The sequence below is a fragment of the Bubalus kerabau genome, chromosome 22 (genome assembly GCF_029407905.1).
Source record: "Bubalus kerabau isolate K-KA32 ecotype Philippines breed swamp buffalo chromosome 22, PCC_UOA_SB_1v2, whole genome shotgun sequence".
NCBI classification, from domain to species: Eukaryota; Metazoa; Chordata; class Mammalia; order Artiodactyla; family Bovidae; genus Bubalus; species Bubalus kerabau.
The window spans coordinates 19,039,173-19,055,935 of NC_073645.1; the positions used below are offsets into that span (position 1 = coordinate 19,039,173).

At 36.2% G+C, this 16,763-nt stretch overlaps 1 protein-coding gene across 3 annotated transcripts in view; it reads right to left on the reverse strand.

Moving 5' to 3' along the window:
- The window catches only part of LOC129636597 (cytochrome P450 2C31), a 43,090-nt gene that overhangs the window by 13,374 nt on the left and 12,953 nt on the right, over positions 1-16,763 (reverse strand). For 2 of the 3 annotated variants that reach the window (XM_055560080.1, XM_055560081.1), the window contains exons 4-7: positions 14,216-14,376; positions 9,452-9,628; positions 8,334-8,475; positions 7,562-7,749 (exon numbers count right to left, since the gene is read on the reverse strand). In XM_055560080.1, coding sequence (XP_055416055.1) covers positions 7,562-7,749; positions 8,334-8,475; positions 9,452-9,628; positions 14,216-14,376 — 668 coding nt within the window. The remainder of the gene's footprint in view (positions 1-7,561; positions 7,750-8,333; positions 8,476-9,451; positions 9,629-14,215; positions 14,377-16,763) is intronic. The other variant, XM_055560082.1, reaches the window with a different exon arrangement.

Here is a 16,763-nt window from a genome sequence, read left to right on the forward strand (position 1 = left end):
CATACTTATCAATAATTACCTTAAATGTAAATGAATTGAATGCACCAACCAAAAGACAAAGACTGGCTGAATGCATACAAAAACAAGATCCCTATATATGCTGTCTACAAGAGACCCACCTCAAAACAAGGGACACCTACAGACTAAAAGTGAAGGGCTTGAAAAAGATACTTCATGCAATTGGAGACCCAAAGAAAGCAGGAGTAGCAATACTCACATCAGATAAAATAGACTTTGAAATAAAGGCTGTGAAAAGAGACAAAGAAGGACACTACATAATGATCAAGTGATCAATCCAAGAAGAAGATATAACAATTATAAATATATATGCACCCAACATAGGAGCACCACAATATGTAAGGCAAATGCTAACAAGTAGAGGGGAAATTAACAATAACAAAATAGTAGCAGGAGACTTTAATATCCCACTCACACCTATGCATAGATCAACTAAACAGAAAATTAGCAAGGAAACAGAAACTTTTAATGATACAATGGACCAGTAAGAGCTATTTGATATCTATAGGATATTTCACCCCAAAACAATGAATTCCACCTTTTTCTCAAGTGCACATGGAGCCTTCTCCAGGATAGATCACATCCTAGGCCATAAATCTAGCTTTGGTAAATTCAAAAAACTTGAAATCATTCCAAGCATCTTTTTTGATCACAATGCATTAAGATTAGATGTCAACTACATTCAGAAAACTAACATCAAGGCATCTGGCCCCATCACTTCATGGGAAATAGATGGGGAAACAGTGGAAACAGTGTCAGACTTTATTCTGGGGGGCTCCAAATTCACTGGAGATGGTGAATGCAGCCATGAAATTAAAAGACGCTTACTTCTTGGTGGGAAAGTTATTACCAACCTAAACAGTATATTAAAAAGCATAGACATTACTTTGCCAAGAAAGTTCCATCTAGTCAAGGCTATGGTTTTTCCAGTGGTCATGTATGGATGTGAGAGTTAGACTGTGAAGAAAGGTGAGTGCCAAAGAATTGATGCTTTTGAACTGTGGTGTTGGAGAAGACTCTTGAGAGTCCCTTGGATGTCATGGAGATCCAACCAGTTCATTCTAAAGGAAATCAGTCCTGGGTGTTCATTGGAAGGACTGATGCTGAAGCTGAAACTCCGATACTTTGGCCAAGTCATGAAAAGAGTTGACTCATTGGAAAAGACTCTGATGCTGGGAGGGATTGGGGGCAGGAGGAGAAGGGGACGACACAGGATTAGATGGCTGGATGGCATCACCGACTTGATGGAGATGAGTTTGAGTGAACTCCGGGAGTTGGTGATGGACAGGGAGGCCTGGCATGCTGCGATTCATGGGGTCACAAAGAGTCAGACACGACTGAGCAACTGAACTGAACTGAACAGAGAAAAAACTATTAAAAATTCCAACATATGGAGGCTGGATAACACGCTTTGGAATAACCAACAAATCACAGAATAAATAAAAAAAGAAATCAAAATATGCATAGAAATGAACGAAAATGAAAACACAACAACCCAAAACCTATGGGACACTGTAAAAGCAGTGCTAAGGGGAAGGTTCATAGGAATACAGGCTTACCTCAAGAAATAAGAAAAAAGTCAAATAAATAACCTAATTCTACACCTAAACCAACTAGAAAAGGAAGAAATGAAGAAATCCAGGGTTACTTGAAGGAAAGAAATCATAAATATTAAAGCAGAAATAAATGCAAAAGAAACAATAGAGACCATAGCAAAAATCAACAAAGCTAAAAGCTGGTTCTTTGAGAGGATAAATAAAATTGACAAACCATTAGCCAGACTCATGAGGAAACAAAGGGAGAAAATTCAAATCAACAAAATTAGAAATTAAAATGGAGAGATCACAACAGACAACACAGAAATACAAAGGATCATAAGAGACTACTATCAGCAACTATATGCCAATAAAATGGACAACTTGGAAGAAATGGACAAATTATTAGGAAAGTATAACTTTTCAAAACTGAACCAGGAAAAAATGGAAAATCTTAACAGACCCATCACAAGCACAGAAATTGAAACTGTAATCAAAATCTTCCAGCAAACAAAAGCCCAGGTCCAGACGGCTTCACAGCTGAATTCTACCAAAAATTAAGAGAGGACTAACACTTATTCTACTCAAACTCTTCCAGAAAATTGCAGAAGAAGGTAAACTTCGAAACTCATTCTATGAGGCCACCACCACCCTAATACCAAAACCTGACAAAGATCCCACAAAAAAAGTAAACTACAGGCCAATATCACTGATCAAAAGAGATGCAAAAATCCTTAACAAAATTCTAGCAAACAGAATCCAACAACATATTAAAAAGATCATACATCATGACCAAGTGGGCTTTATCCCAGGGATGCAAGGATTCTTTAATATCCGCAATCAATCAGTGTAATACACCACATTAACAAACTGAAGGATAAAAACCATATGATTATCTCAATAGATGCAGAGAAAGCCTTTGACAAAACGCAACATCCATTTATGATAAAAAAAAAAAGCCCTCCAGAAAGCAGGAATAAAAGGAACATACCTCAACATAATAAAAGCTATATATGACAAACCCACAGAAAACATTATCCACGATGGTTAAAAATTTAAACCACTTGCCCTAAACTCAGGAACAAGACAAGGGTGCCCAATCTTACTGCTGCTATTCACCACTTACCACTTATTCAGTACTTACCACTATTACCACCACTAACTATTCAACATAGTTTTGGAAGTTTTGGCCACAGCAATCAGAGCAGAAAAAGAAATAAAAAGAATCCAGATTTAAAAAGAAGAAGTAAAACTCTCACTGTTTGCAGATGACATGATCCTTTACATAGAAAACCCCAAAGACTCTACCAGAAAATTACTAGAGCTAATCAATGAATATAGTAAACTGGCAGGATATAAAATTAACACACAGAAATCTCTTGCATTCCTACACACTGACAATGAGAAAACTCAAAGAGAAATTAAGAAACAATTCCATTCACCATTGCAACGAAAAGACTTAGGAATAAATCTACCTAAAGAAACAAAAGACCTATATAGAGAAAACTATAAAATACTGGTGAAGGAAATCAAACAGGACACAAATAGATGGAGAAATATACCATGTTCATGGATCAGAAGAATCAATATAGTGAAAATGAGTATACTACCCAAAGCAATCTATAGATTCAATGCAATCCCTATCAAGCAACCAACGGTATTTTTTACAGAGCTAGAACAATTAATTTCACAATTTGTATGGAACTACAAAAAAACTCATATAGCCAAAGCAATCTTGAAAAAGAAGAATGGAACTGGAGGAATCAACCTGCCTGACTTCAGGCTACCCTACAAAGCTACAGTCATCAAGACAGTATGGTACTGGCACAAAGACAGAAATATAGATCAATGGAACAAAATAGAAAGCCCAGAGATAAATCCATGCACCTATGGACACCTTATCTTTGACAAAGGAGGCAAGAATATACAATGGAAAAACATTGTCTCTTTAACAAGTGGTGCTGGGAAAACTGGTCAACCACTTGTAAAAGAATGAAACTAGAACACTTTCTAACACCATACACAAAAATAAACTCAAAATGTATTGAAGATCTAAACATAAGACCAGAAACTGTAAAACTCCTAGAGGAAAACATAGGCAAAACACTCTCCAACATAAATCACAGCAGGATCCTCTATGACCCAGCTCCCAGAGTAATGGAAATAAAAGCAAAAATAAACAAATGGGACCTAATTAAACTTAAATGCTTTTGCACAACAAAGGAAACAATAAGCAAGGTGAAAATACAGCCTTCAGAATGGGAGAAAATAATAGCAAATGAAGCAACTGACAAAGAATTAATCTCAAAAATATACAAGCAGCTCATGCAGCTCAATTACAGAAAAATCAGTGACCCAATCAAAAAATGGGCCAAAGGACTAAACAGACATTTCTCCAAAGAACACATACAGATGGCTAACAAACACATGAACAGGTGCTCAACATCACTCATTATCAGAGAAATGCAAATCAAAACCACAATGAGGTACCATCTCATGCCTATCAGGATAGATGATATCCAAAATAAATGCTGGAGAGGGTGTGGAGAAAAGGGAACCCTCTTACACTGTTGGTGGGAATGCAAACTAGTACAGCCTCTATGGAGAACAGTGTGGAGATTTCTTTAAAAACTGGAAATAGAACTGTCATATGACCCAGCAATCCCACTGCTGGGCATACACACTGAGGAAACCAGAATTGAAAGAGACACGTGTACCCTAATGTTCATCGCAGCACTGTTTATAATAGCCAGGGCATGGAAGCAACCTAGATGTCCCTCAGCAGATGAATGGATAAGAAAGCTGTAGTACATATCCACAATGGAATATTACTCAGCCATTAAAAAGAATACATTTGAATCAGTTCTAATGAGGTGGATGAAATTAGAGCCTATTATACAGAGTGAAGTAAGTCAAAAAGAAAAACACCAATACAGTATATTAATCCATATATATGCAATTTAGAAAGGTGGCTACGATGACCCTAAATGCAAGACAGCAAAAAGACACAGATGTAAAGAATAGACTGTTGGACTCTGTGGGAGAAGTCAAGGGTGAGGTGATTTGAAAGAATAGCATTGAAACATGTATATTATCATATGTGAAACAGATCGCCAGTCCAGGCTGGATGCCTGAGGCAGGGTGCTCAGGGCTGGTGCACTGGAACAACCCTGAGAGATGGGATGGGGAGTGAGGTGGGAGGGGGGTTCAGGATGGGGAACACATGTACACCCATGGCTGATTCATGTCAATGTATGGCAAAAACACTACAATATTGTACAGTAATTAGCTTCCAATTAAAATAAATAAATCTTTTTTAAAGTTCATAGTGATAAATGCCTACATCAAGAAATAAGAAAGATCTCAAACAAAAAACCTAACTTGATACCTCAAAGAACTAGAAAAAGAATAAAAAGCAAAGTTAAAATATGGCAGAAAGGAAATAACAAAGAGTGGAAAAAATAGACAGAGACAAATAAGACAATATGAATAAGACCTGTATTTTTTTTAATGATAAACAAAGTGGCAAACCTTTAGATTCACCAAGAAGAAAAGAGGTACAACTCAAATAAACAAATCAGAAATAAAAGAGGAAACATTAAAATTGATACCACAGAAATACAGAGGATGATGACAGATGATAATGAACAACAATACATGAACAAATTGGACAACCTGGAAAAAATTGATAAATTCTTAAAAAACATGCAACCTATAAAGACAAAATCATGAACAAACAGAAAATTTAAACACAGCAATAACTAGTAAGGAGATTGAATTGGTAGTCATAATATCCCAATAAACAATCAAAAAAAAAAACAAAGATAGTTTTGGGTTTTTCTGGTGGCTCAGACAGTAAAGAATTGACCTGCAGTGGAGGAGACCTGGGTTCTATCTCTGGGTTGGGGAGATCCCCTGGAGGAGGGCATGGCAACACACTCCAGTATTCATGCCTGGAGAATCCCCATGGACAGAGAAGCCCAGTTGGATACAGTCCATGGGGTCACAAAGAGTCAGACATGACTGAGCAACAAAGCACAGCACACAGATAGTTTTGATAATGAATTCTACCAAATACAACATTTAAAGATACATGAATACAAACTCTTCCAAAAAATACAAGAGGAAGGAACACTTCCAAATTTATTTTGCAAGGTCAACATTACTCTGCTATCACAACCAGAGAAGAACATTACAAAAAAAAAAGAAAATTAAAGGCCAATACGCTTGATAAACATAGATGCAAAAATCCTCAACAAAATATTAGTGAACAAAATTGAAGAATACAGTAAAAGGGCCATAGATTAGGAACAAGCTGGATTCATTTCAATGATTCAAGGATGGTTCAATATGTGTAAATCAATCAATGTGATACAACTCAGTAAGAAAATGAGGGATAAAAATCATAGGACCATCTCAAGAGAGTCAGAAAAAGCATCTATGAATGTCAACATTAATTCATGATTAAAAAAAAGAAAACTCTGAACAAAGTAGGTATGGAGGGAACATACCTCAACCTAACACCGGCTATATATAACAACCTCACAGCCAATATCATATTCAACAGTGAAAAGGGGAAAGCTTTTCCTCTAATATCAGGAATAAGGCAAGGATAACCACTCTCACCACTTTTATTGAACAGAAGGGATCAGGATTTGGGAAAATTTTTCTTAAAATGCAAAAGGATTAAGTATGTTTAAATGCTAATGGAAAGGAGCCAGCAAGGAGAGAGAGAATACAGATAAAGAAAAAAAAAGAAATGGTTCCTGAAAAAGTGACAGGAAAGGGATCCATGAGAAAGGCAGAAAGATTTACTTTAGATAAAAAGAGAGCCCTTCTTCTACAACAAAACGAAAGAGAAAACAAAGGGTGTGGATGTAGCTACATTTGTAAAACCTTGAGGATGGGTGTTGAGGGAGTTTCCTACAATGGCTCTTAGTTTCTTTGTGGAAGACTAACTCACTTGGGGAGAAGGCCTCAGCAGAGAACTGGAAGGGAAGAATTCAGGGCTGAAAGCCCATGTCGTGCTTGTTGGAGAAAATTGAGTTGGGTTACCAAGCAAGAATGTTGGATAAGATTGAGGATTCAATTCATTTAAGGTTGGTGATAATAATAAAACCTGCTGGGCTGCATGGTCTTTTTTGGAAGGAGTCATTAGCTCAAGCACAAGCAGAAAGGCAGAAGATTGGTGCATTGGATTTTGGATAAGTACATGAAACAGATAGTTAGGGAGGTGACTATCTAATAGATATTCAGGTGGGGGCAGCATGGTGTGAGACATATGAGAATAGAGGATACTGGTTAAGTGCTCATAATAGTAAAATATACACTGGAAAATAAGAAAGTAGACAGAAGAGTAGGCTAATGAACAGGCAGAGTGTGGATTTATCAGTGTACTGAGAACCCTGTGGAAGCCTAAGTACTATTATATTTATTAAATTGTATTAATAAACAAAACAGTAAAGGAGCATGTGATCAGAGGGTAAAATATGTATGACATGACTATGTAGTACCTGTAAACAGCTGTGTGCATGCTTAGTCACCCAGCCGTGTCCAACTCTTTGTGATCCCATGGACTGTAGCCCACCCGGCTCCTCTGTCCATAGGGATTTTCCAGGCTAGAATACTGGAGTGGGTTGCCATGCCTTCTCCAGGAGATCTTCCCAACCCAGGGATAGAATCCAGGTCTTCTGCGTTGCAGGAAGATTCTTTACTAGCTGAGCCACTTTAAGATTCAGGTTATCAACTATCACAGCAGTAGAATTATACAGTGCCTGTCTACTGGCTTCCCCGTGGTTCAGACGGTAAAGAATCTGTCTACAATGCGGGAGACCTGGGTTCAATCCTTGGGTTGGGAAGATCCCCTGGAGAAGGAAAAGTCTACCCACTTCAGTATAATGGCCTGGAGAATTCCATGGACTGTGTAGTCCATGGGATCACAAAGAGTCGGACATGACTGAGCGACTTTCACTTTCAAGAGTCTTGAGTATAGATGAAATACCTCTTACCTTGGGAATGAGGTATTCTCTGAACTTAACATCCTGAGTTGCTGCATGGGGCAGATTGCTGGGGACAAGGTCGATGTATCTCTGGATCTCATGCAGCACAGCATCTGTGTAGGGCATGCGGCTCTTGTCCTGCATGCAGGGGCTTCGGTTTCTGCCAACCACAAGATCAATTTCTTCCTGAACTTTAGCTGGCAAGATAGGAATCAGAATTTAGGTCATAAGATAAAAAGACATTTTCTTATCTTCTTAATCATTGTTCCATTGGAAAATTTGTTTGCCAAAAAGGATATAATTGAAAAGAATTTTTAATTTGTATATAACTTTTGTAGAGTGAATCTTTTTGACAAAAGATTGTGATTTTGCTGAATCAATCCTACACTACAAATGCGTTTGAGTAGAATTATCTTTTGACAAAAATATATCTATCTGGACTTAGAAGGCTTTATCAAGCAATGCCCTTTTAGAGAGAGAGGAAGGCTAATGCTTTCCAGATCCTAGGATAACTCTCTTTACTACATTTGACATGATGCAGATCAATGATACTCCGCCACAGAAAACAACAGTGACCTCAACCCTTGAAACCTCTGCTGCTGATTAAACATTTTATTATGAGTTTTAATTTGAATTTAATTCATCCAATTATAGGAAGATCTACTAATAATGAATTTTTCTTCTTGTACAATATCTAGGCAGATGAAGAATGGAATAGTCATCAATGTTGCCTGCCAATTTCTACCCAGAATTTCATCCTGTTCATCATCTGTGATCCTACCTGTGACCTCTGGGTGCTTCAGCAGGAGCAGGACCCCATATCTCAGAGTGAGGCTTGTTGTCTCTGTTCCAGCACTAAATATGTCCCATACAGTGGTGATCAAGTTGTCCATGGTAAATTCGGAATGTTTATTGTGTTTTTCCTAGCAATGATGTATTAGGATTACTTGATAAATAAAAGAACCTAATAAATAACATAAAATAATTTCATATAACTTCATAATTTTTTAAAAATTTAATTATCTGACAAATTAAGCCAAACATTAGAGAGTGTTATAGATGAAGGTAAAGTTAGATGAGTTGTTAGAATTACTTCCGTTAAAACATAGAGTTAAACTTCCAAGTCCTTTCTGATTCTTCACTTTTGATACTCACTAGAGCAAATCAGTTCTTCAGTAATTTCTAACTTATCTCTTATCAAGTCATCACTGCTACTTACTGTCAATTCAAGCATCTATTGTTTATTTCATCATATCTGAAGTTCTCACTCAAGTATTCAGAATCACCTACCCTCAAACTGCAACACTATTCGCAAAATCATCACTCATTACACCCATGACAGTTTCTCAGTTATAATCAAGATAATCTCTAAAAATTCCACACATTTCATCTCTGTACTTATCATTCCCTGAACCAATTTTGTCATCTCTGTTAATCTAAGCCAAAGTTTTCTCAAAACTTACCTAAGCTGTTTCCTACTATCTTTCCAACAGTAAGCCTTTCTTGATTCCCACCAATTCCTACTTTCTCTCATTTGTTACATCATTCATTCATGGAATTTATATGATGAAAAAAGAATATGCTGTCTGTCAATAATCTTGAATGTGCCTATTTGTCTGTGTGTGAGTGCTTCAACCTGTCCCCAAATAAAGAACCAGCTTTAACATGGTAAATATAAACACTTCCAAATAATTTTCAGTGACAATTTATAAATATCTCAAGACATCCAGTATGGTTTGCACAAGCAATATTCACTCTTGTATGTGCAAGCAGTGAACACATATTTAAGAAGGAGTATTTGTTCTAATAAACCAATTTCACTGAGAAGAACAAAGCTATTCCATGTGTCACATCACTCCACCCACAAAGATAAAGTAGCAAATCTGGGTTCCATTTTACCTTTTCCATTTTAATCAGAAAGTAATCAATAAAATCTTGAGGGTTATTGAGGTCCAGGGATTCTTGGTGTTTCTTTACTTCCTCCAAAATAAACTTTCTTTGTTCAGTCATGTTTTTAAATATTGTATTATGACTTCCTGGGAAATAACGTAGTAAAGAGGGGAAAGCATTGAAGAGCTGAAAGATGAAATAATAATTCATTAATTTATTCAGCACACGTTTACGGGCCCATATTATAGATCAAACACATTGCTATAAAATGAGTAGATTAAGATGAATAACACATGCATCTTGCACTAGAATACATTTTAGATTGAGAGGGAACTGATAAATTGGCTGGAGTAACAGCATGCACAGGTTACCAACTAATTTCAAAACCATTCAAATTCATTTCTAACCATAACTCTCTAAAGAAATTCAGGGTCATACTACCCTCTTTCAAAATGAGGGTACTGAGATTCAGAAAGGTTCGTCAACCCGTTTAAGACACAAAACTAGTGATAGAGGTAGAACCCAGTGATCACTCCAGTTTACCCTACATGCATGTCTACAGAGAGTCACCTAAAAAATGTGCAGGGATCACACCCTTTGGGTTATAGTTTTTATGAAAGTATAGCTGACGTGCAATATTATTAGTTTCAGGTGTACAAAATTGTGTTGTGACATTTATATGCATTACAAATTTTTCACCATGGTTAGTTTAGGAACCCTCTGTCACCATACAGCTATTGAATTTTTTTTTTTTTTGTCTTTCTTTTTTTTTTTAATTTAATTTAATTTTATTTTTAAACTTTACATAATTGTATTAGTTTTGCCAAATATCAAAATGAATCCACCACAGGTATACATGTGTTCCCCATCCTGAACCCTCCTCCCTCCTTCCCTCCCCATTCCATATTGACTATTCCTTGTGCTGTATATTATATCCCTGTGACTTTATTTTATAACCAGAAGTTCAGACTTCTTAATCTCCTTCATCTATTTCATTCATGCCCACATTCCCTCCCCTCAAGTGACCACTAGTTTATTCTCTGGGTCTATGAGTCACTGTTTTGTTTTGTTTGTTTTCATGTTTAAATTCCAAATATGAGGTAAATCATATGGTATTTGTCTTTCTCTGCCTGACATTTTCCCTTTAGCATAATATCTTCTAGGCCCATCCATACTGTCATAAACAGCACTATTCAATGTTATATGGCTGAATAAATTTCCATTGTATATATACAAACCATATTTTCCTTATCTATTCATTCTTTGATAGATACTAAGGTTGCTTCTATATCTTGACTACTGTAAACAAAGGTACAGTGAACATAGGGGTACATATACATTTTCAAATTAGTGTTTTTATTTTCTTTGGATAAATACCCAGGACTGAAATTGCTGAACTGTACATAAGTTCTATTTTCAATTTTTTGATGAGCTTGCATATTGTTTTCCATAGTACCTGCATCAATTTACATTCCCACCAACAGTTCATGAGGGTTCCTTTTTCTCCACATTCCCCCCAACACTTGTTATTTCTTTTTGACAAGAGCCATTCTGACTGGTATGAGGTGATATCTCACTGTGGTTTTGATCTGCATTTCCCTGATGACTTGTGATGCTGAATATATTTTCATATGCTTATTGGACATCTATATATCCTCTTTGGAAAAATGCTCATTCAAGTCCTTTAGACACTTTTATTTATTTTGAGTTTGCTTTTTTGTTTTTGATTTTGAATTGCATGTGTTCTGTGTGAATTTTTTATATTAACCCCTTGTCAGATATATATTGTTTGGAAATGTCTTTTCCCATTTAATAGGTAACCATTTTGTTCCACTGGCATCCTTGTCTTTTTGCTAATCTTAAAAAATGTTTTCAGATTTTCACTGTTGAGTATGATGTTAGCTATGGGCTTGTCATTATGGCCTTTATTACATTTGCGGTGTATTCCTTCAATACTCACTCATGAAAAGCTTTTGTCATAAATGGATGTTGAATTTTTTTAAGTCTTTTTTAACATAATTTGTGATCATAAATTTTTTTCTTCATTTTGTTAATTTAATGTATCAGATTGAATGATTTGCAGATATGGAACCACTCTTGAATCACTGGGATAAATTTAACTTAATCATGGTTTGGGCTTTCCTGGTAGCTCAGCTGGTAAAGAATCCGCCTGTAACGTAGGAGACCCTTGTTCAATTCCTGGGTCAGGAAGAGCTGCTGGAGAAGGGATAGCCTACCCACTCTAGTATTCTTGGGCTTCCCTTGTGGCTCAGCTGGTAAAGAGTGCAGTGCAGGAGACTTGGGTTTGAGCCCTGGGTTTGGAAGATCCTCTGGAGAAGGGAATGGCTACCCACTCTGGTATTCTAGCCCGGGAAATTCCATGGACTGTATAGTCCATGGGGGTTGCAAAGAGTCAGATGCAACTCAGCGACTTTCATTTCACAATCATTTGGCTTATGGCCCTTTTAACGTATTGGTGAATTCTGTTTGCAAATATTTTATTGAGAATTTTTGAGGAAGTGTTCCTTTCTCTTCAATTTTTTGCCAAAGTTTGAGAAAGATATGTATTAACTCATCTCTAAATTTTTAATATAATTCACCTGTGAGGCTATCTGGTCCTATATTTTCAATGATGGAGGTGTTTTGATGATTAATTCAATTTGATTACTAATGATAAGTCTGATTAGATTTTCTGTTTCTTCCTGATTTAGTCTTGGTATGTTATGTGTTTCTGTGAATGCACACTTTTTTTCTAGGTTTCCAGTTCACTGGTATGTAATTGTTCATAGTGGTGATCATGATCCTTTGAAGTGTTGTGATATCAGTTGTAATGCTTCTCTCTTTCATTTCTGATTTTATCTATTTGTTTGTTTTTTTTTTTTAATTTTATTTTATTTTTAAACTTTACATAACTGTATTAGATTTGCCAAATATCAAAATGAATCCGCCACAGGTTTACATGATTTTATCTATTTGGATTGTCTCTCTTTTTATCTTGATGAATCTGGCTAAGGTTTATCAATTTTTGTTTATCTCTTCAAGAACCAGCTTTTAGTTTCATTGATCTTTTCTATTGTCTGCAGTTAATGTTTCATTTATTTAATTTCTGACCTTTATTATTTCCTTCCTCCTGCTAACTTTGAGCATTGTTTGTTCTTCTTTTTCTTGTTATTTTATATGTAAGGTCAGATTGATTTTGTTTTGGGGTTTTTTTGAGTTTGTTTGTTTTTTTTTAGTTTCCCGGGGTGGTAGGCCTGTTTGCTACAAAACTCCCTCATAAAACTATTTTTGTTTGTCACAAGGATTTTAAAATGTTCTATTTCCATTTTCAATTATCTCAAAATATTTTCATTTCCTCTTTGATTTCTTTATTGACCTATTATCCAATCCCCTCATGTTTGTATTTTTTCCAGTTGTTTTTTTCTTGTGATTGATTTCTAGTTTCACACAGTTGTGGTTAGAAGAAATGCTTGATATTATTTCAATTTCTTGAATTTATTGACATAATTAATTTGTTTTGTGACATAACACAATCTATCCTGGAGAATGTTTCATGTACACTTGAAGAAAATGTGTATTTGACTGCATTTGGATGGAATGTTCTGTATAAATCTGATCTAATGTGTTGCTTAACACCAATTTTTCCTTATTAAGTTCAGATCTGCATGATTTGTTCATTGGTGTAAATGGTGTGTTAAAGTCTCATACCATTCATTATTATATTATGGTCAACAATTCCCTTTATGTCTATAATATTCACACCCTTTTTTGGTAATGAATGAACTCACCAGAAATATTAAGTTAATGCCTAAATTATGTAGCTTATTTTTATTTAGGCATTTTATACCTTGAGAAATATACATGTTAAATCTCTTCAGTCATGTTCAACTTTTTGTGACCGTATGGACTGTAGCCTGCCAGGCTCCTCTCTCCATGTGATTTCCCAGGCAAGAATACTAGAGTGGGTTGCCATGCCCTCTTCCAGGAGATCTTCCTCACTCAGGGAATGGAACCTGCATCTCTTACACCTCCTACATTGGCAGATGCCTTTTTTACTACTAGCACCACCTGGAAAGCCCTGAGAAATATACACATTGCACTTATTCACCTGGATATTTCTAATCCTAAAGGTTATTGGATCCTTTTTAAATAGTACCTTCATGACTTAATACCTTTGCTAGACACTGAAGAAATTTATTAAGGCTGGTAGCTTGTATCAAACTAGCTAGAGAATTGAGAAATCTAGCTTCTAAGTCCAGTTCATTCTTTTTCTTGGTTAGGCTACTTTGGAAAATATGTTTAATATCTCTGGGTGAATTTTCATGTTCCAAAAAATGAGGAATAGAATATTTGTCCTCTATGGTCCTTCCCAAATGGAAAACATCATAACCTTACATTTCACATAGAATTTTACTTATAAAGGATGTACCACATATGTTATTAATTTTTCCTGACATGTACTATCATAAAAAATGTATTTTATATACCACTCTCTTTATCTATAGATATATAAATCAAAGGGTTAAAAAGGTTTCTGAAAAAAATATTTTGCTATAATGGATACACTACAATATTATATTTTTCTTTTTCTTACAATATTTCACATTTTAAAACTCAACCCATTAGCTAAATTGAATTGATAACTCACTAATCAGTTACAGGTGATAGTTTGATTAACATTATCCATTTTGATAGAACACAAAAGGATGTGGAAGAATGAACAATCAATTAGCTAGAAATTTGTTTACCATTTAAAGAGAATCTTGACCTTACCTCTACCCAGGGGGTGCTTGCAAGCCTTGAATTTTCATTAAAATATTTTATCAAAGTTAGCAATTTCTCATCACTGTACTCAAAACGATTCTGGAAAATAATGGAGCAGATCACATTGCAGGGAGCACAGGTCAGAAGTAAAGTAGGATCACAAGGAGATCCTAAAAAGTCAATATAAATGTTAGAAAATATTCTAGTATACAAATCTTACATTTAGTGTTTAAAGTAAGTAAGAAGGGTTGACTTCCAAGATTTTTTTTTAAATTATAGGAACAACCTGGGCATGCAATCATCACTATTCAACATGCCTAAAATAAAATTTATTGTGCTTTCCCAAGCAAAATTATCTAATCCAGTGTGATTTATTTATTTTCCCTCCAAGTGTTCTCCTATTTATGTCATTCTCCAAATAACATCCAAAAGGTAACTCACAAGAAAAAGGTTATTTTAAAATATCTTTAATGTTGCCAGATTTAGCCCTCACTGTTGATACTTCTTCATCATGCCTACAGGAAACATCAATGTCATAAGAAAATCAAGAAACTGGGGAGACTTGAAATAATATTTCAAAAATGCAGTTGAAAAAATTGGACTGGTCAGAATGGTCATCATCAAAAAATCCACAAACAATAAATACTGGAGAGGATGTGGAGAAAAGGGAACCCTCCTGTACAGTTGGTAGGAATGTAAACTGATACAGCCTCTATGGAAGACAGTATGGAGATACCTTTAAAAACTAGGAATAAAACTGCCATATGACCCATCAATCCCACTACTAGGCATTACCCTGAGGAAACCAAAATTGAAAAAGACACATGTACCCCAATGTTCACTGAAGCAATATTTGCAATAACTAGGACATGAAAGCAACCTAGATGTCCATCAACAGATGAATGGATAAAGAAGCTGTGGTACATATATACAATGAATATTACTCAGGCATAAAAAGGAATGCATTTGAGCCAGTTTTGATGAGGTGGACAAACCTAGAGCCTATTACAAAGAGTGAAATATGTCAGAAAGAGAAAAGCAACTGTTGTATATATGTATACTCATATATATGGTATCTAGAAAGACAGTACTGATGAAACTATTTGCAGGGTAGAAATGGAGATGCAGACATAGAGAACAGACTTATGGACACAGGTGGGTGGGAGGAAGGAGAAAGTGGGATGAATGGAGAGAATAGCATGGAAACATATACACTAACATATGTAAAATAGATATCAAAGGGAATTTGCTGTATGAATCAGGGACCTCAAACCAGGGTGACAACCTAGAGGGGTAGAAAGGCGTGGGAGGTAGAAGGGAGGTGCAAGAGGGAAAGGACATATGTATACCTATGACTGATTCATGTTGATGTATGGCAGAAACCAACACAATATTGTAAAACAATTATCCTTCAATTAAAAACAAATAATTTTTTAAAGAAAAAAATTGGAGTGTGCTTTTTTGTAGAAGAAAAGAACAGTGACAGAAATTAGAGTTACATTCAGATATTTTAAAAATATGTTATAGTATTAGAAACAGGCTTCCCAACCAAAATAAAGAATATGACTAACTTTATTCCTGTTTGATGACAATTTGTAAACCTTGTCTTTTCTTCTTCTACTGACATCTGGACTAGGTGGCTTTAAAGAAAGCTCAAGTGATACTTTGCAAGAAGAACAAAATTTAAAGCACACAAGGTCTGCTTTTTCACTGAGAACCTTCATCTGCAATCTATCCCCAAAAGACCATAAAAATCTCAAGCCTGCATCCTTCCTCTGCTCTCTCAAGCCATTTTTGGATCTGGTTTCTAGCCACCTGCCTTCCACAGAAAGCCTCATTATGTGTGTAATAGACCTTTTCATATCCTATAGAGATGTGTGTATCACAATGAATCTTAACAGCTAAACTAAATTTTCTATGGGAGGTCCATCCTGCCTCTGCCTGGTTACTGCTGCTGCTACTGCTGCTAAGTCGCTTCAGTCATGTCCAACTCTGTGTGACCCCATAGATGGCAGCCCACCAGGCTCCCCCGTCCCTGCGATTCTCCAGGCAAGAACATTGGAGTGGGTTGCCATTTCCTTCCCCAATGCATGAAAGTGAAAAGTGAAAGTGAAGTTGCTCAGTCGTGTCCGACCTCAGCGACCCCATGGACTGCAGCCTTCCAGGCTCGTCCATCCATGGGATTTTCCAGGCAAGAGTACTGGAGTGGGGTGCCATTGCCTTCTCCAGCCTGGTTACTACCATAACACTATACTCCAAAAGGAAAAAGTCTAGCAGGGATTAAAAAGTAGAAGTTACAAGGAAAAAGGTTCTGCCCAACATGTGAAATAAACTTCCAACAGTCAGTTAACCAGTGACAAACTCAGTTCAGTTCAGTTCAGTCAATCATTCATATCTGACTCTTTGCAACCCCATGTACAGCAGCACATGGGGCTTGCTGTCCATCACCAGTTTGCGGAACTTGCTCAAACTCATGTCCATTGAGTCGGTGATGCCATCCAATCATCTCATCCTGTCATCCCCTTCTACTCCTGCCTTCAATCCTTCCCAGCAACAG